Genomic DNA, 15118 nt, shown 5'->3' on the forward strand with positions numbered 1-15118 from the left:
AGGAAATGAAAGAAAAAGAGAGAAAAACCAAACAAACAAAAATGTTGAACTTGGAAATACTTTAACAATTTGTTGACTCAAATCTATTTTTTTTTTTTTTTTAATTCTTCAACAAGGCTTACAGTACGCTGTTGGGGGCCAACAGCAAGGGTATATCCCTGAAATCCCCCCAGTCCTCTGCTATATAATACAGCAAATAAACTACATAATGTACAAAAGATATCAACTTCATTTTGAATGATCGATATGAACCAAATTTGAACTTGACTGGCCGACTATATCTATTACTAATGTCCAAAAAAAAAAACGATTTTTCAACAGAAGCGCCCCCATTTGGACAAGTGATAATACTGATGGAACACCCCAAATCAATAGGGTTCTTCCACTAGGGGTCACCTATGTTGACTATCAAGGGAGAAGAAATCCAACCAAATCTGTCCTATTTATTGCGTTCACACAAAAGATATCCAGAGGCATTCAGAGTAAAACCATTATATCCCCAAAACTCCATTTCCGGGATATAAATATAATTTTCCTTGAAATTGAAGCTTTGTTTCCTTAATTTCTCTGCTGGTAAACATTGGTTCCACTATTGTGTTTCACACGGACACTTACTGTGTGACACCATCAACACAACAACAGAAGAGACGAGGACAAAAAGGCTGAAAATGTCTCTGTGTTGACTTTTGTCCATTAGATCCATCACTCACTCCTTCAAACTTTGAAGCTTTAACCCAAACATTCTAAATCTGAGTGTGTGTTTGTCTCAGTTGGATGGTAGTTCCATGTTCAGTTGGTAGAAGTTCATCAGTTGGATCCAAATGTGTTTCAGACTGACCTGACAGACTGTTTATAGATGTCATTGGACTGGTTTGTTGTTGTTGTTTATATCTACAGATATTTTTATATATAATTTTATACTGTTGTTATTGTCATTTCTATATAATAGGCCTGTAACGGTACACAAAATTTTCGGTTCGGTACGTTTTCGGTTTTGAAAGCCACGGTTCAGTTTTTTTCAGTTCGGTACAGGAAGACAGAAAACCCCTCAAAATGTCTTTAATGCATTTATTATGAATTTTTGAACATTTTTCCCCAAATTATTGGAGACAACAGAATATTAAAAAAACAGGAATAATATAATTCTGCTGCTATATATGAAATAGAAAATAAAATAAATAAAATATTACTAAATGTATTTTAAACATTAGTATTGCACTTTTCCCAGAAAGGTAGTTTTGAACAAACAACAAAAATCTAATCACAGTTCTGTCAGTTCACATTCTGCAGAAAAATAACAACAACAAAAATTCCACATGAAGTGTATGTATGAAGTGTTTTTTTTTTTTGGTCGGAGTGTGTGTGTGTGTGTGTGTGTGTGTGGGGGGGGGGGGGGGGGGGCATTAATATCAGTGGGGGTGTGGTCCAGAACTAATGCTGGTGTGAAATGAAAGTGAAACTTTACATACTTTCAACGTCCAACTCCCAGGTTCTATTCCTCTATTATATAGTGTGTGAGAGAGAAAGAGAGAGAGAGAGAGAAAGACAGAGAGAGAGAGAGTAAGTGTAAGTGTTTGAGAACTACCAAACATAGGCGGTTGTCTTTCACCTGAACCTGAACTGATCCCAAACAGGACTGTAATGATGGTGGAGGGTCTTCAGTCTCTTCCTTCCAGGTTCACATCATATCTGTTGGTTTTTTTAACCTAATATCAGCTGCTATTTCATATTTCGGGTCAATGTGTGCTCCTTCAATATGTCTGTGTGGAACTTGCACAGATTTAAAGTTCCACATCGACCGACGTCTTTAGTTACTTTTTCTTTTTCTCAACATACTGTGCCATTTCGGTACAGCTGTGTACCAAACCGAACAGGTGTGTACCGAAATGGTTCAGTTCGGCATGTGTACTGTTACAGGCCTAACATATAGATATCTTTTATATATCCTTTAACTTTTATAACTTATGTGGTTGTTGTTTCAGTTTTTTTGTCATTTACAGACATGCCTGTTTTGTGTCTGTAACATGCCTGTTTCACATTTTTACTTTAATTTTTTCACCTATTCAAATAATCATTTAATCTAATCAAATCAAAGAAAACAATCAATAGCTGCAGCTCTAGTTGTGTTTGAACATTCCATGTGTGATGAGTGACAGGTTAGTAGATATTACAAGAACTTCCTCTATAGAGGGAACCTCTCATAACCATGTCTGGACTCCAAACTACAACGAGCAGTGTAACCCAGGTGAGAGGTGGAACTGTACGGTATGACACCAGAACATGTGTGGGTCAGGAGTTCAACAGAAAGTTTTACAATGAACACAGGCTGTGTATGAGTAAGGACATGTTTTGTGTGGGATCCTTGTCCAGCCTGTGAATGTGTGACTGTATTCTGATACCACCTCCTTCATCACACGTACAGACTCCTGATCTGACCGGGTTCATGGATCTGATGCACATGAGCGGACATCTGCAGCAGGTTTTCACTGCTTTCATGTCACTGAAACCCCTGAGGCTCAGGTCAGATATTCACCCTGGTTATCATGTGTGTGTTGCCTTATTTCACTGTACCTCTCCTCCTGGTCTTCCTCTGAAGGGGTCAGTCCTGCTCCGTGCAGTAACAGATTGTGAATGGCCCAGCTCGCAGCTTCCTGAGGCACAACAGGAAAAAACTTCATTATCAAAATGAGAAAAGGTCAAATATCTACTGAAGCAGAAATGTGTAGGCAACACATCCAGTTAATCTGATTAAGCCTGTTCTGCTTTTGAATGACTGTTCTACCCTGTGATGAACTGGTGACACATCCAGGAGGACTCCAGGAGGACTCTAGGACCCCTGTGACCCTTGGCAGGACTAAGCAGTTCAGACAAGGAATAAATGACTAAATGAATGAACGACTCTTCCTATTAGACAAAGAAATGGAACCTGTTCATTTTTATATCACATGTTTATTGTTACCACCAGTCTTCAAACCTGTTTTTCATTATGGTATGGCATGTGCTGCTGACCTCTGGGCCAGGTCACTCTTGTAAAAGAGATCTCAGTCTCAATGGGACTTTATCTGGTTACAGGTGGGGTCTGACATGTTTTCCTGGAGCATTTTTTACTATATTGCTAAAAATCCCCTTCACACCCCGATTGCAAACGATTAATTAAATGTTCTGACACAAAAATGAAAAGTTTTAGTCACCTGGGGGACGGACAGGACTGAAAAAACCACATCCAATCATTTTGAGCGCCCACTCGAAATGATGGAACGGTGATATGTCTATCAAAGTCAACTACCATTTGTCCCTGCCCCCTTCCCCCTCCGTGCGTACCCCTATCAGGGCACGAATCACGTGTCCTTAGAAGCTTAGAGCTCCTACCTCGGAAACTAAGCCAGAGCTTGGATAGCTATATTAGCTAGCATACAAAGTTAAAATAGGTAGACACTTGGAAATTAGGAACATTATGGCAGAAAAGGTGGCAACAACGGGTCATAAACGCAAAACTGTGTTAGAGAAGGCTACTGCCAAGAAAAAGGCTAAAGAAGAGCGGAGGAGAGTGAACAACGGTGTGGCATATGAGCGGTGACTGAAGGACCGGAAAGGGCTGCAAAGTGATACCATGGTGGCCCTATTTCTACTTGATAGGCAAGTAAACATTATGTCTTCATGATTTTTTGAGAGTATTCATTGGTTTCCAGCATTATGTTGTCATTTTAACAAGTATCCGGCTAATTAGAGGATAAAACAAATTGAACAAACTGCTATGTTAGTAATGCTGTAGCAATTTTATATATATATATATATATATATATATATATATATATATATATATATATATATACACACATACATACATACACACACACACACACATATATATATATATATATATATATATATATATATATATATAGAGAGAGAGAGAGAGAGAGAGAGAGAGAGAAATAAATGGACCAAAAAGAGGCAATATAGAAAACTGCCAATCTCAATGGGACTGATTTATATTCAGTGATTTGTTTAAGACAAACAACTATACATGTTTTCACATCAGAGCCTCCAAAAGTCTCCAATAACACCAGAAAAAGGGGATGGATTTGTCACTAGTGGCTTTTTGGATAAAGAGTCCCTAGAGGGGTCTGAAAAATCCCTAAATATACCAACAAAGTGGCAAATTTGGCAAAACTGCATAACTCACAATGCACTTTCTTTGCAGACAGAGTGTTTTTATGTGTGTCAGTGTCATTTAGGTGGAGCTGACCTGAACTGCTGGTTCTGCAGCGTGGAGCTCCAGTGCTGTACAGCAGACCTCCATCCAGCCCAGACCCATGTCGTCCACCTCCTCCCTGCCCCGGTTCTCCTCCTCCTCGCCGTCCTCCAGACCCTGCGCTGCCACCGCCTTGCTCTGCACTATGGTTGCAGCTGAGGGTCAGAAAAAAACAAACAGCTGACGTCAGACAATATTTTTCACAACTATAACTAGAACATTATGGTCTGTTAGTTTATTACATCACATTCAACATTTGATTCACACCAAATTCACTTTTTTGAAATTTCCAGAAACCAAAGGAACAGGAGGGAAGCTATGCGAACCCCCCTGCAGTGGCAGCAGCAGTGGCAGTGCGAGCCTCAGTTTCCCACAATGCATGCCGCGCCAAAAAATTCTGAAGCTGCCCGACTCACCCCCGGGTTCTGAATGTACACATATGGTATTTGTTTATGGTGGATGGCACTTAGAAATTGTTCACCGTAATGCAAGAGATTCAGGTGAGTAAAGACAGAAAGACTCACAGATTTGTGATACTTAGGCTATGACTGAGGTTTTACAGATTTGATGAAAAATTGCTCATGGAAGTCTCCCGCACCTTTAAGTCCAGGCTGAAAACGGTTCTGTTCAACTGAAAGGGTTCTATCTGACCTCTGACCTTTTACTACATTTTAATTGATTCTTTATGTTTTATTGATTATGTTTTAATTGTAATTGTGTGTTTTTAACTTGTCTCTTTTCCATTTTTGTAAAGCACTGTGAATGGCCCTGTGTATGAATTGTACCGTATTAATACGTTTGCCTTGTCTTGCCTATCTAATGACCATGAAAGGATGACAAACTGTATTTTACACCAATTATTGACATGTATTGATAAGATAAATGGATCAACAGGTGTTAAACAGTTTAGATCAGTAGATGCTTTTGTTCAGCGGTGGATGTTTGGGTCTTTATGGGTTAAGTGTTAAAGTTTTACCTTAACTGAACAGAGGTCAAAGGTCATAGTGCTCATATTTAGAATATGAGCTCAGCGTATGACCTTTACACTGACTGTAAAGACCCGTAAGGAAAAATGTGACTGTGCTGTATGAATAAAACTGACTTGACCCGTCTTCAAGGATATGACAGATTATGCAATAAGCTCTTCTCTTATTAACAGTGTGTCTTCACAGCTCACAGCAGTGTGAGGAAAACCCTCCTGATCATCCACGGTTCATTTGGGAGCTGTTTTCCACTGACAGGAGAACAACACAAACCAGTCTGTTATGGCCTCCAGCCCATGGGCTCAAAGAGCTCACTGTGCTGAATAATCCTGTCACACACTGAGTTTATCATGTATCCATCACATTTCCATCCTTAACTCCCAGTCAAAGCCCCGAGGATGCAGTGGACTTGGATTGGATCTAAACTGTGAATCCGTTTGATCTTCCCGTTAGCTTTTAACAAATCCTACTGATTTCACAGATTAGTACAGTTTTGTTTTTGTTGTTCTGAAGTATAGCTGAGCAATATTGACACAAATGTTATGGTAAACATGTTTATATTAGTTGATACTGAAAATTATCACAATATATGTCACATCATTATTTCTTTCTTGTTTAACCCTTTTCGGCCGACACCGTCATTCAAACGAATGTAACTGCTGAACTATTTGTGCTATTGAAATCCAAACGACATCTGAAAGCTGAAACATTGGGTTCTTTCTATTGGTCTACAACACATTAGGGTAGAGGTCTGTGTTGGCGGAGGGTGAAGGGTGGAAGTGGGCGGAGCAGAGAGCAGCAGAGTGCAGTCAGTGAGAGAGAGATTGAAGATTTTTATGACTTTTAGCAGCATTTTAGTGAGGGTTTAGCAATGAATTCTTGTAAATAATGCTATATAATAGTGATAGTGCTGTTTTGGAGAGTTCTACTTACGTGATTTTGACAAGTTTCACTGTTTGTTTTTATCTGTATATTTTTCCACTTTGTACAGTTCATTGACAGTTGTGTATATATAACTCAGGCAGTTTTGCACATGTCATTTACCGTTTACCTCTGACAGTTGCACAATTACCCAGATATTGCACATTTATGTAAATATATAAATATAGTTTTTTTCGTAGGTTTTTCTTAGTAATAGTAGTTTATATTTTTTATATTTTTATGGTCATTTCTTTTGCATTATATTCTTAAATGCCACTTTATTTTGCTTGTTTTTAATTTCCTAGTTAAATTATTCTACTAAAATTTTTTATACATCTTATATTCTTTTAGCATTCAGTGTGGACGACAAAGTAAAATTTTCATTGTACAGGGAAAACTGTTTCTTTACTGTACAAATGAAAAACGCTTTGGGCCTGGTTTACTAAGATTGCAAGTAATGGGCGCAAATTTGCTTGATTGCACTAAAAATTGTGCGTACTATCGATTTGAGTGTCACGGGTGATCAACTAAGATTGCTTGTGCAAATGACAACAGGAGACCGCCCTATTTAAATGTGGATTTTGCATGTGCTCCTGGTTGTCGTCATGGAGACAGTAGACTGCTCCAGGATACACCAGCTCTAATGGCAACAGTGACTGAAATGATCCAGACGTTGGAAATGTACCGTTGGAGGAGTTTAGTCATAGAAGGTATTACATGACTCCTCCTGCGACTGGACCCAAATCATCCCCTCGTTCATCTACAAGTTCTCCAATGGCATTATGGGTAGGACATACGTCTATATTATTTTTTCTTGGGTCATTCCATGAATGTTGATGTGATCAGATCACATTGGTTCTGTGCGTTGCCTTTGGTTGGGCCTATGCCCCGCCTCCTCGCCACAACAACTGCAGCCAGTTTATGGTGAAGCTGTTCCAGTTTAAACCTGCCTTTAAGACCAGATAAATATAGACGCAAAGTCAGACACCACAACCAGTTTCAGGTTTGGTCAGTCACATTCAACTAAATAAATATTTGCATCTACTCCTCCAATAATTTTGTGTATTCTGTCAAAAACACCTATATTACATATTCATCAAGGTAGACACACTAAACGGGTTGTGCGACCTATTTTGCCCATTTGAGAGACACAACCCTCAGTGCATCCTGTTAGTAGATAAGTTTCAACAGGTTTTTGCGTGTGCAGTCAAGTTTGCACAAGTTATTACACAAACCTTTAGTAAATCGGGTAAATCTTTGAATTACTTTGCATATGTGAAATCATTAGGTGTAAATAAAAATCTGAATTTTTGTGATTGTAGATGCCTTGATTGATGATCTTTTTTTTTTTTTGCTGAGAAAACTGAACGCATAAAATAAAAGGCCAAAAGATTAATGGTAAAAGTTATTCTTATTATTTATTGGTTGGTTAAGCAAAGGATTAAATAAGCTAATCATAAAATAAGCGACAGATTCATTAAAGATAAAACATCATGTAATATTTTCCACAGTACGTTTGTGCCAAATCAGGTAGTTTTACAACATTTTATAAACAGCAGACAGTGTTATGTTTAGGTTTCTAAGCACCACAACAGATTCTCAGGCTGGTATTAAAGCCCTGCAGCATAAAAGTCTTCACTGCAGATTCGGAATGTGCCGTTTTTGTGTCCGTATGTCATTTATTTTCTATGTGACCACACTGAGTCCAAGCCATTGTTCTGCCGTCTCCATCTCTAATCCATAGTGATCATGAATAACTCGGTTAAATATAGTCTGTGATGTGTTTGTCTACTCACTCAGGTCAGCCAGGCAGGACAGAGCGGCCGCCTGCAGTGCAGCGTTGTCCGGGAAAGTCTCACAGGCTCGAACCGCCACCCTCTGGACGCCGTTCAGCACCAATATGTTGTAGTAAGTCTCTGCAATCAGACAGATGCATCTATTTGAGTGTATTTCAACCTTGGGGTCGGGACTCCACGTGGGGTCACCTGGAATTCAAATGGGGTCGCCTGAAATTTCTAGTTATTGATAAAAATTAAAAAAAAAAAAAACAACTTACTCATAAAAAATATATGTTGAGTTGACAGAGATAATCCTAATACATAAAAGACAAACTGTGAGTGTGAAACTGCAGCACTGTGGTTCTGTTTATCTGTCAAATGTTCATTGTGGTCAGTTTCAGATGCTGCAGCTCTTTCATAATTCATAGTTTCAGTTCTTGTTTGTTCAGTATTAATTGTCAGCCTTTTAAATCCAAGCTGGACTGACTGTATATATCCTGACCAAGGAAAATCCAGTTCTCCCTTTGTGCAGTAATCTACACCTGGCTTTACTGCCTCTGTCCATAATAATATACATTATATAGACTAAATGTCCTCTAAAATTAGCCTTTATTTAAAACATAGGATGGAAAACTATTAAATGATCGAAAACAAATTAATTTTAGCCAAAAAAAAAAAAAAGTCTCTGTTTTGAATGTCTGGGTTCGACAGATATTTTTGAAAGAAAAAGGTTGGGAACCACTGATCTACTGACATACATCTGGATGATTGACACGCTAAGGACAGGAAGTGGTATCATCATCAAAAACATAATCCCACTGACATGATGTGTTTTACATGTAGCTGAAATAACATAGTTAATCCAGGCTAAGACCCTCATCTGTTCACCTAAACATTAACAAAGTGTTGACTGATCTGATTCAAATGGAAAAGACAAAACCTATTTTTGGAACCCTGATCTTACATTTAGACTAAAAACATTTGCTTCATTAAAGGGGCTATATGTAGTATTTCTACTTTCAAATCTTAAACAAATACCTGAAAGTATCATCAGACTGTTTAGAATAAAGAGTTGTGAAGTTCTTCCAAAGATGCCAATGTATTGGATTGTATACTCAGTGCCAATGAAAACCCAACACTTGAATGTGTTTTATTGTTCCTGAGCTGCATCAATACGTTTAAGTTTCACCTGTATAAGATAATCCCAGACAATTTCATAACAACCTGAGACGGGTTGAGCTATTGTCACGCTTGAATGAACTTGTCTGCATTCATAAGACTTGTTTTTCTCATTGCTCAGCAATGAACTGCTCAACTTAAGGAATTGTGGTCAGTTCAGGAGTGGTCATGTTCTGTATATAAAGGCAAACTGAAAAGCACCAAAATCATTTGCAATAACTCAGCGATGCCTAGACTGACACGTGACCACAGATGCCATGCTATGGGGCTCCTGGGGGCCGGAATCTCTGCTCGGCAGGTGGCGCGCCGTTTTGGATGCAATGTGTCCACCATTGTCAGGATGCAACAGAGGCATGAAGAAACTGGCTCAGCTGCAGACAGACCTGGACCTGGACCAGCACGTGTGACCACGCCACAGCAGGACCGCTACATTGAGCTGCAGAACCTCCGGGACCGCTTTGGGACTTTTGGTTTTGGGGGTCCTTGAGTTTCTTTCTTTATCCTTATTTTTTGTCAACAAATTTGGATGTGATTTTTTATTTTTACTGTATAGAAATGGCCTATGATTAATTCCAAAGAGCTTATGGGATAAAAATCCTCATCGATTTAAAAAAAATCTAAAAATCTTCAAGTGTTGCGTTTTCATTGGCACTAAGTATAGAAATATGAACTGGATTTATTTACACTGATGGGCTAGTGCAGGGGTCAGCAACCCTGGTCCTACAGAGCCACTATCCTGCATGTTTTAGATGGTTCCCTCTTCCAGCACACCTGACGGTCATTATCAGGCTTCTGCAGAGCTCGATGATAGGTTTATCATTTGAATCAGCTGTGTTGGAAGAGGAACACATCTAAAACATGCAGGATAGTGGCTCTCTAGGACCAGGGTTGCTGACCCCTGGGCTAGTGGGATTTATGAGACCACTAGAGGGAACAGTGCGTCAATCTGCCGGTCTCCTGTGGTTGGGAAAACTAATGCCACAGCAACACAAAGTGACCAGATGGCATGAGAACGACGAAAAAACAACTTTTAAATTGAAAATAAGTGACAACGTGATAAAAGCTAGAAGCACTGGACACAGTGAAAATGTAAAGAATGGAGTTTGATACCGAAACAGCAGTGTATCTTCTACTCAGGTGAGTTTGATTATAAGGTTTATGAAGGTATAAAGTTATTATGGGATGTTCTTATCTTTGCTAAGTTTCTGTTTGTTAATCCACGGTTCAGACTAAACTGTGACAGTTCTGACATTGTTTGTTGGATTCCAAACAGATCTTTAGTTCAGCTACTAACAACACAAACCCAACAGAACACAGATGATTTGTGATTTAACTGTGGTTGTTTTCCGTCTAAAAAAACAGAGCTAAGCTAACAAAGCTAAGCTATAAGAGCTAAGCTAACAGAACGACAAGACAAGACAAGACAAGACAAGACAAGACAAGACAAGATAAGATAAGATAAGATAAGATAAGATAAGATAAGATAAGATAAGATAAGATAAGATAAGATAAGATAAGATAAGATAAGATAAGATAAGACTTTACACAGACTTGTACTGATAGGTTAACTGCTTAATCTAAATTGCCCACATGTGTGAATGTGAGTGATTGGTTGTTTATCTCTATGTCAGCCCTGTGATGAACTGGTGACACATCCAGGGTGAACCCCGCCTTCACCCATAGGTAGCTGGAATAGGCACCAGCACCCCCAAGTCCCTCTCCAGGATAAAGTGGTTCAGAAGATGAATGAATGAATGAATGAATGAATGAATGGTTCCTGTGCCTCACCTGATGTAAACCTTCTGAACAGACAGCAGCCAACCTCCTGCAGCTCCTCCACCTCAGGAAAGGCGTCCATCGCAGCAATGATCACGCTGTAGCACCGAGCGCCTCCTGACATCAACACTTCCACGTTACTGCCTGAAGGAGAAAACATTCAGAAGATCAGGTCTGACATTCCAGTACAATCTTCTAAATTTCAAGTTTATATCAACAATCAACCTATACAATATATGCACGGACATCATGGAATTAAGATAATAAATATGAAAATGTTAAGGAATTATAATCAGCTCAGCAGCAGAAAAACAAACAGGAAGTGCAGAAGCTATGGAGGTCAGAAAAAGGTCACCAATAAATGAAACCAGTGTCTGGGCAAGAAACCCCGACAACCATGACACCTTCTAAAGTGGAAAAAATGTTGTTAAATAATGCTTCGTCAAGTTTTCAGCTTCTTTTCACATCCACCTCCTCTCGTCATGGATCCATCATGCAGCCAGTTTAACCCTTTGGTTCATAATATTTCACCACTGACAATGTTCAGAATGGGTGTAACCCATGGCAACATATGCAGGAAATGAGGGAAAACCAAAGCAAAGCTAACTTTCCCTGTAATTCCATTTTGTTCAGTTTGTCTTGCATCGGTCATTCCAGGTTTTATATATATTTGCATGTTTTTGAATTCCAGCGGGTTAAGAGACTAAGATGTCTTAGGCCTGCAAAAATATTTCAATAATCCTCATCTTGCAAACACAGGACTAACCAGGATTGTTTTGAATAACTGTGCTAAATGACGGCCCACATGAACTAGGGGTGTAACTGTACAGGTAGCCCCCGGTTCGGTCTGTACCTCCGCTTTGTGCATAAAGAGAACAGTATTTTTTTTCCCAAAATTATATTTTTATTTTGCTTGTCAGCAAAACCTGAATTTTACAGTAGGAACAAATTATATCAATGTAGTGAATAAAATAATCCTTTGTTATTCCTTGACTACTTGTATACAGTCGTATAAAACACACACATGCACACATAAGGCCCAAAGGGGGCTTTTTTAAATAAATTCCTGTTCTGCATAGGGGTGTAAAAGAAAACAGTGGTATAAAAACACCACGGTTATCTATCGTACACATTTCCTTGTAATAGTGTGCCACTGTATTGTGTGCGTGTCAGAGTCCTGCACCGGGTCGGGTACCTGAAGGAACTTAAAAGTGAGTTACTATGTAGACAATGTGTTTAATCACGGGTCGGGTCGAGTCGTGGGTGTAATGTACGTGGGTATGGGTGCCGGTTTTGGAACAGTGGTGGACCCGTGCAGGACTCTGATGTGTCTAAAGCTGCTTCTCTGTCCGCCGTCTCTAACAGAAGGGTGGGGCTTCCACGTGCAGCGTGCTCACATGCATGTCGAGAGAGAGCAAGTGAGAGAGAGAGAGAGAGAGAGAGAGAGAGACAGAGAGACAGAGACAGAGAGAGAAATCAATTGCAAAACCGAAAACCCACGGTCCATAAGGGTGGACTGTCCCGTGAAGGGCGGATTGAATGGTACACGGTTTCCCCCCTTCCCCTCAAGGAGCCATTGCTCTTGGATCAGGCTGAATTTGTAAATAAGAATCTGTTCTTAATTGCTTGCCTTGGTAAATAAAGGTTAAATTAAAAAAATTAAAATACAATTCCCAGAGTACCGCTGCATCCCTAATATGAACCCATAATACTAAACCCACTGCTTGATGCTCAGTATGAGTTTTAACAAAGACAGAATGCTTTCCAAATAATATAAAGCATATTAGTCATCAACCTGAATGTGAATGAATATATATTTACAAATTAAATTAAGTCAGCCAAATCAATCATGACATATGCTGCGTTTATACAATCAAAAGTACGTCAAAGTTCGCTTGAGCTTTCTGTACCGGAATAAGACCTCCTTCACCCGTTCAGCCAAACGCACACTTGTTAAAATGACCATCCTGCCCATATTTGACAGTGGTGACACCATCTATAGGATGGCTTCTCATTCCACCCTCAGCAAACTTGACGCTCTCCACCATTCTGCCATCCGTTTGGCCACAGGTGCTCCATTCTCAACTCACCACTGTGGCCTGTATAACCTAGTTGACTGGACCTCCCTCCACACCAGACGGCTCCGCCATTGGCTCCAACTCATTTACAAGACCTTACTCAGAAAAACCCCTCTTTACCTCTCCTCCCTTCTGTACCTCTCCCATTCTGCACTCAATCTTAGGTCCAGTAATCTCATCAGACTCACTATCCCCAAAGCCTGCACTGTCTTCGGTCGCAGCGCCTTCTGATTTGCTGCAGCTAACGACTGGAACACTCCACAAAACCCCCTCAAACTCACTGTCCTCACATCTCTCACTGTTTTTAACCTTCATCCTACCATGACAGTTTACATACAAAACTTACCAAGTGGGGTCTTTTGTGACCCCAGTCTTATTTTGGATGCAATTCAGTATGAATTGAAAAAAATTGTCATGATATGTCACTTAGTCAAATAGTTAGTATGCAGCAATGTAACCAAAGTATAAAAATACATTTTGTAGTGATGTTTATTGTGAAATGGTCAATGGAACAATCAACAAACAACTAATCTGACAAATGCTTGTGCAGCAGTATATCGAGCAGGTCTACCTCTCAAAGCCATATTTCACTGTAAAGGAAAAGAATATCATGTTACAGATAGATTATTACAGGTAAGTATGTAAGAAAACATATGTGTCATCAGACACATACAGCCAATTTGGGAAAAAAATGTTGGGGTCATCCATGACCCCGGTCACTCAGTCCATCATAACAAGTTCAGTTGATGTGATGATCCAAAACTTTTTACAATACAAACACCGGATGACACCAAGGAACAAACTCCTGAAACCATGAATAAATGTTTCAGTTTAACACACAATGACACACATGAAACAACGTCTGGGGTCATAAATGACCCCGCTTGGTAGGATGAAGGTTAAGCAAAACCTGGAACAAATTTTAGTTGACTGTTGCACCTGTTGAGCATTTGTCTTTTACTTGTCTCACTGTTATTGTTGTAATGTATTTATTTATTAACTGTTTGTTTCTGTAATTGTTTAGCCTTGTTTTTACTTTTAGCCCCCTCACCCCCTACCCCTCAAGGACCCACTGCTCTTTGATCAGGCTGTATTTGTAAATAAGAATTTGTTCTTAATTGCTTGCCTGGGCAAATAAAGGTTAAAAAAAAAGTACATTTTAATACCATTGATTTCTTTTAAAAATTTGCACTTTTCATATCACATCAGACGTGTACCATTTGGAATTGCCTAAATTGATCTGAAAATGTGCAGAAAAGAAGGGTCATGCACTCTGATAATTGCAGATGAAAAATAATTGCAAAGGAAACGTTTGAAGACGCCAACTGAATTATCTAATACACAACGATGTATGTAAGTAAAAGCTCTACTGTTAGTCAATGAGTTGTTCTGTTTTTCCCATAATTAGGGAATTTCCATGAAGACTTGTCTCTTTTCTACGACCGTCCCCTTCCTGTCCCACAAAAGGCTGTTCATCAACCCAATGACAGCCACTTATTTACTGATGTTCAAGGAGTAATTAGATTTACATCAAGACTATTTCAGAAGCATTACTGTGATATCATGTTGTTCATCTGTTGGAGCCACAAATAAGCCATGTGAAATAAAGAAGGAGGGAAAGCACACTGAAGACTTAATACTCTAATAGTCTCACTACTTAAGACTTAATATGAAAATACGACGATGCCACAAACTGATGATTTTAATAAATGTGAGGCTTTAATCCCAGCACCTTTGATTAAAACCAGTGTGTGAAATAAATAATAAAAGGTGGTAAACGTAAAGTCACTGCACCTTCATCATACTGACCATTGCACTTTAACTACCCAGGGTTTTTTTTTAAATCCAAGTCTGTTTAAATACTTATAATTTATTATGTATTATTATGTCCTGTGTGTCATGCTGCTGCTGATCCACAGGAATGTCCCAGTTTGGAATCAATAAAGTACATTTATGTATTGTATCATATTGTATCTTATAAACAGTGAAATACACTGCTCCTTATGAACCCAGGCTGAAAATTCTACATAAAGTTGAAGTCTGCCACAAAGGTCTTTATAGGACCCCCGAATAAATATTACACAGAAAAGACAAAGTAAAAGCAAATACTAAGTTTAGCTGGAGTTGGATGGACAGGTCTATTTACAC

The 15118-nt window shown here is 39.1% G+C and overlaps 1 protein-coding gene across 2 annotated transcripts in view; it reads right to left on the bottom strand.

Moving 5' to 3' along the window:
* The window catches only part of lrrk2 (leucine-rich repeat kinase 2), a 126025-nt gene that overhangs the window by 82831 nt on the left and 28076 nt on the right, over positions 1-15118 (bottom strand). For both annotated transcript variants that reach the window (XM_030136108.1, XM_030136109.1), the window contains exons 7-10: positions 10905-11036; positions 7956-8075; positions 4250-4410; positions 2572-2651 (exon numbers count right to left, since the gene is read on the bottom strand). In XM_030136108.1, coding sequence (XP_029991968.1) covers positions 2572-2651; positions 4250-4410; positions 7956-8075; positions 10905-11036 — 493 coding nt within the window. The remainder of the gene's footprint in view (positions 1-2571; positions 2652-4249; positions 4411-7955; positions 8076-10904; positions 11037-15118) is intronic.

The sequence above is a fragment of the Sphaeramia orbicularis genome, chromosome 6 (genome assembly GCF_902148855.1).
Source record: "Sphaeramia orbicularis chromosome 6, fSphaOr1.1, whole genome shotgun sequence".
NCBI lineage: Eukaryota > Metazoa > Chordata > Actinopteri > Kurtiformes > Apogonidae > Sphaeramia > Sphaeramia orbicularis.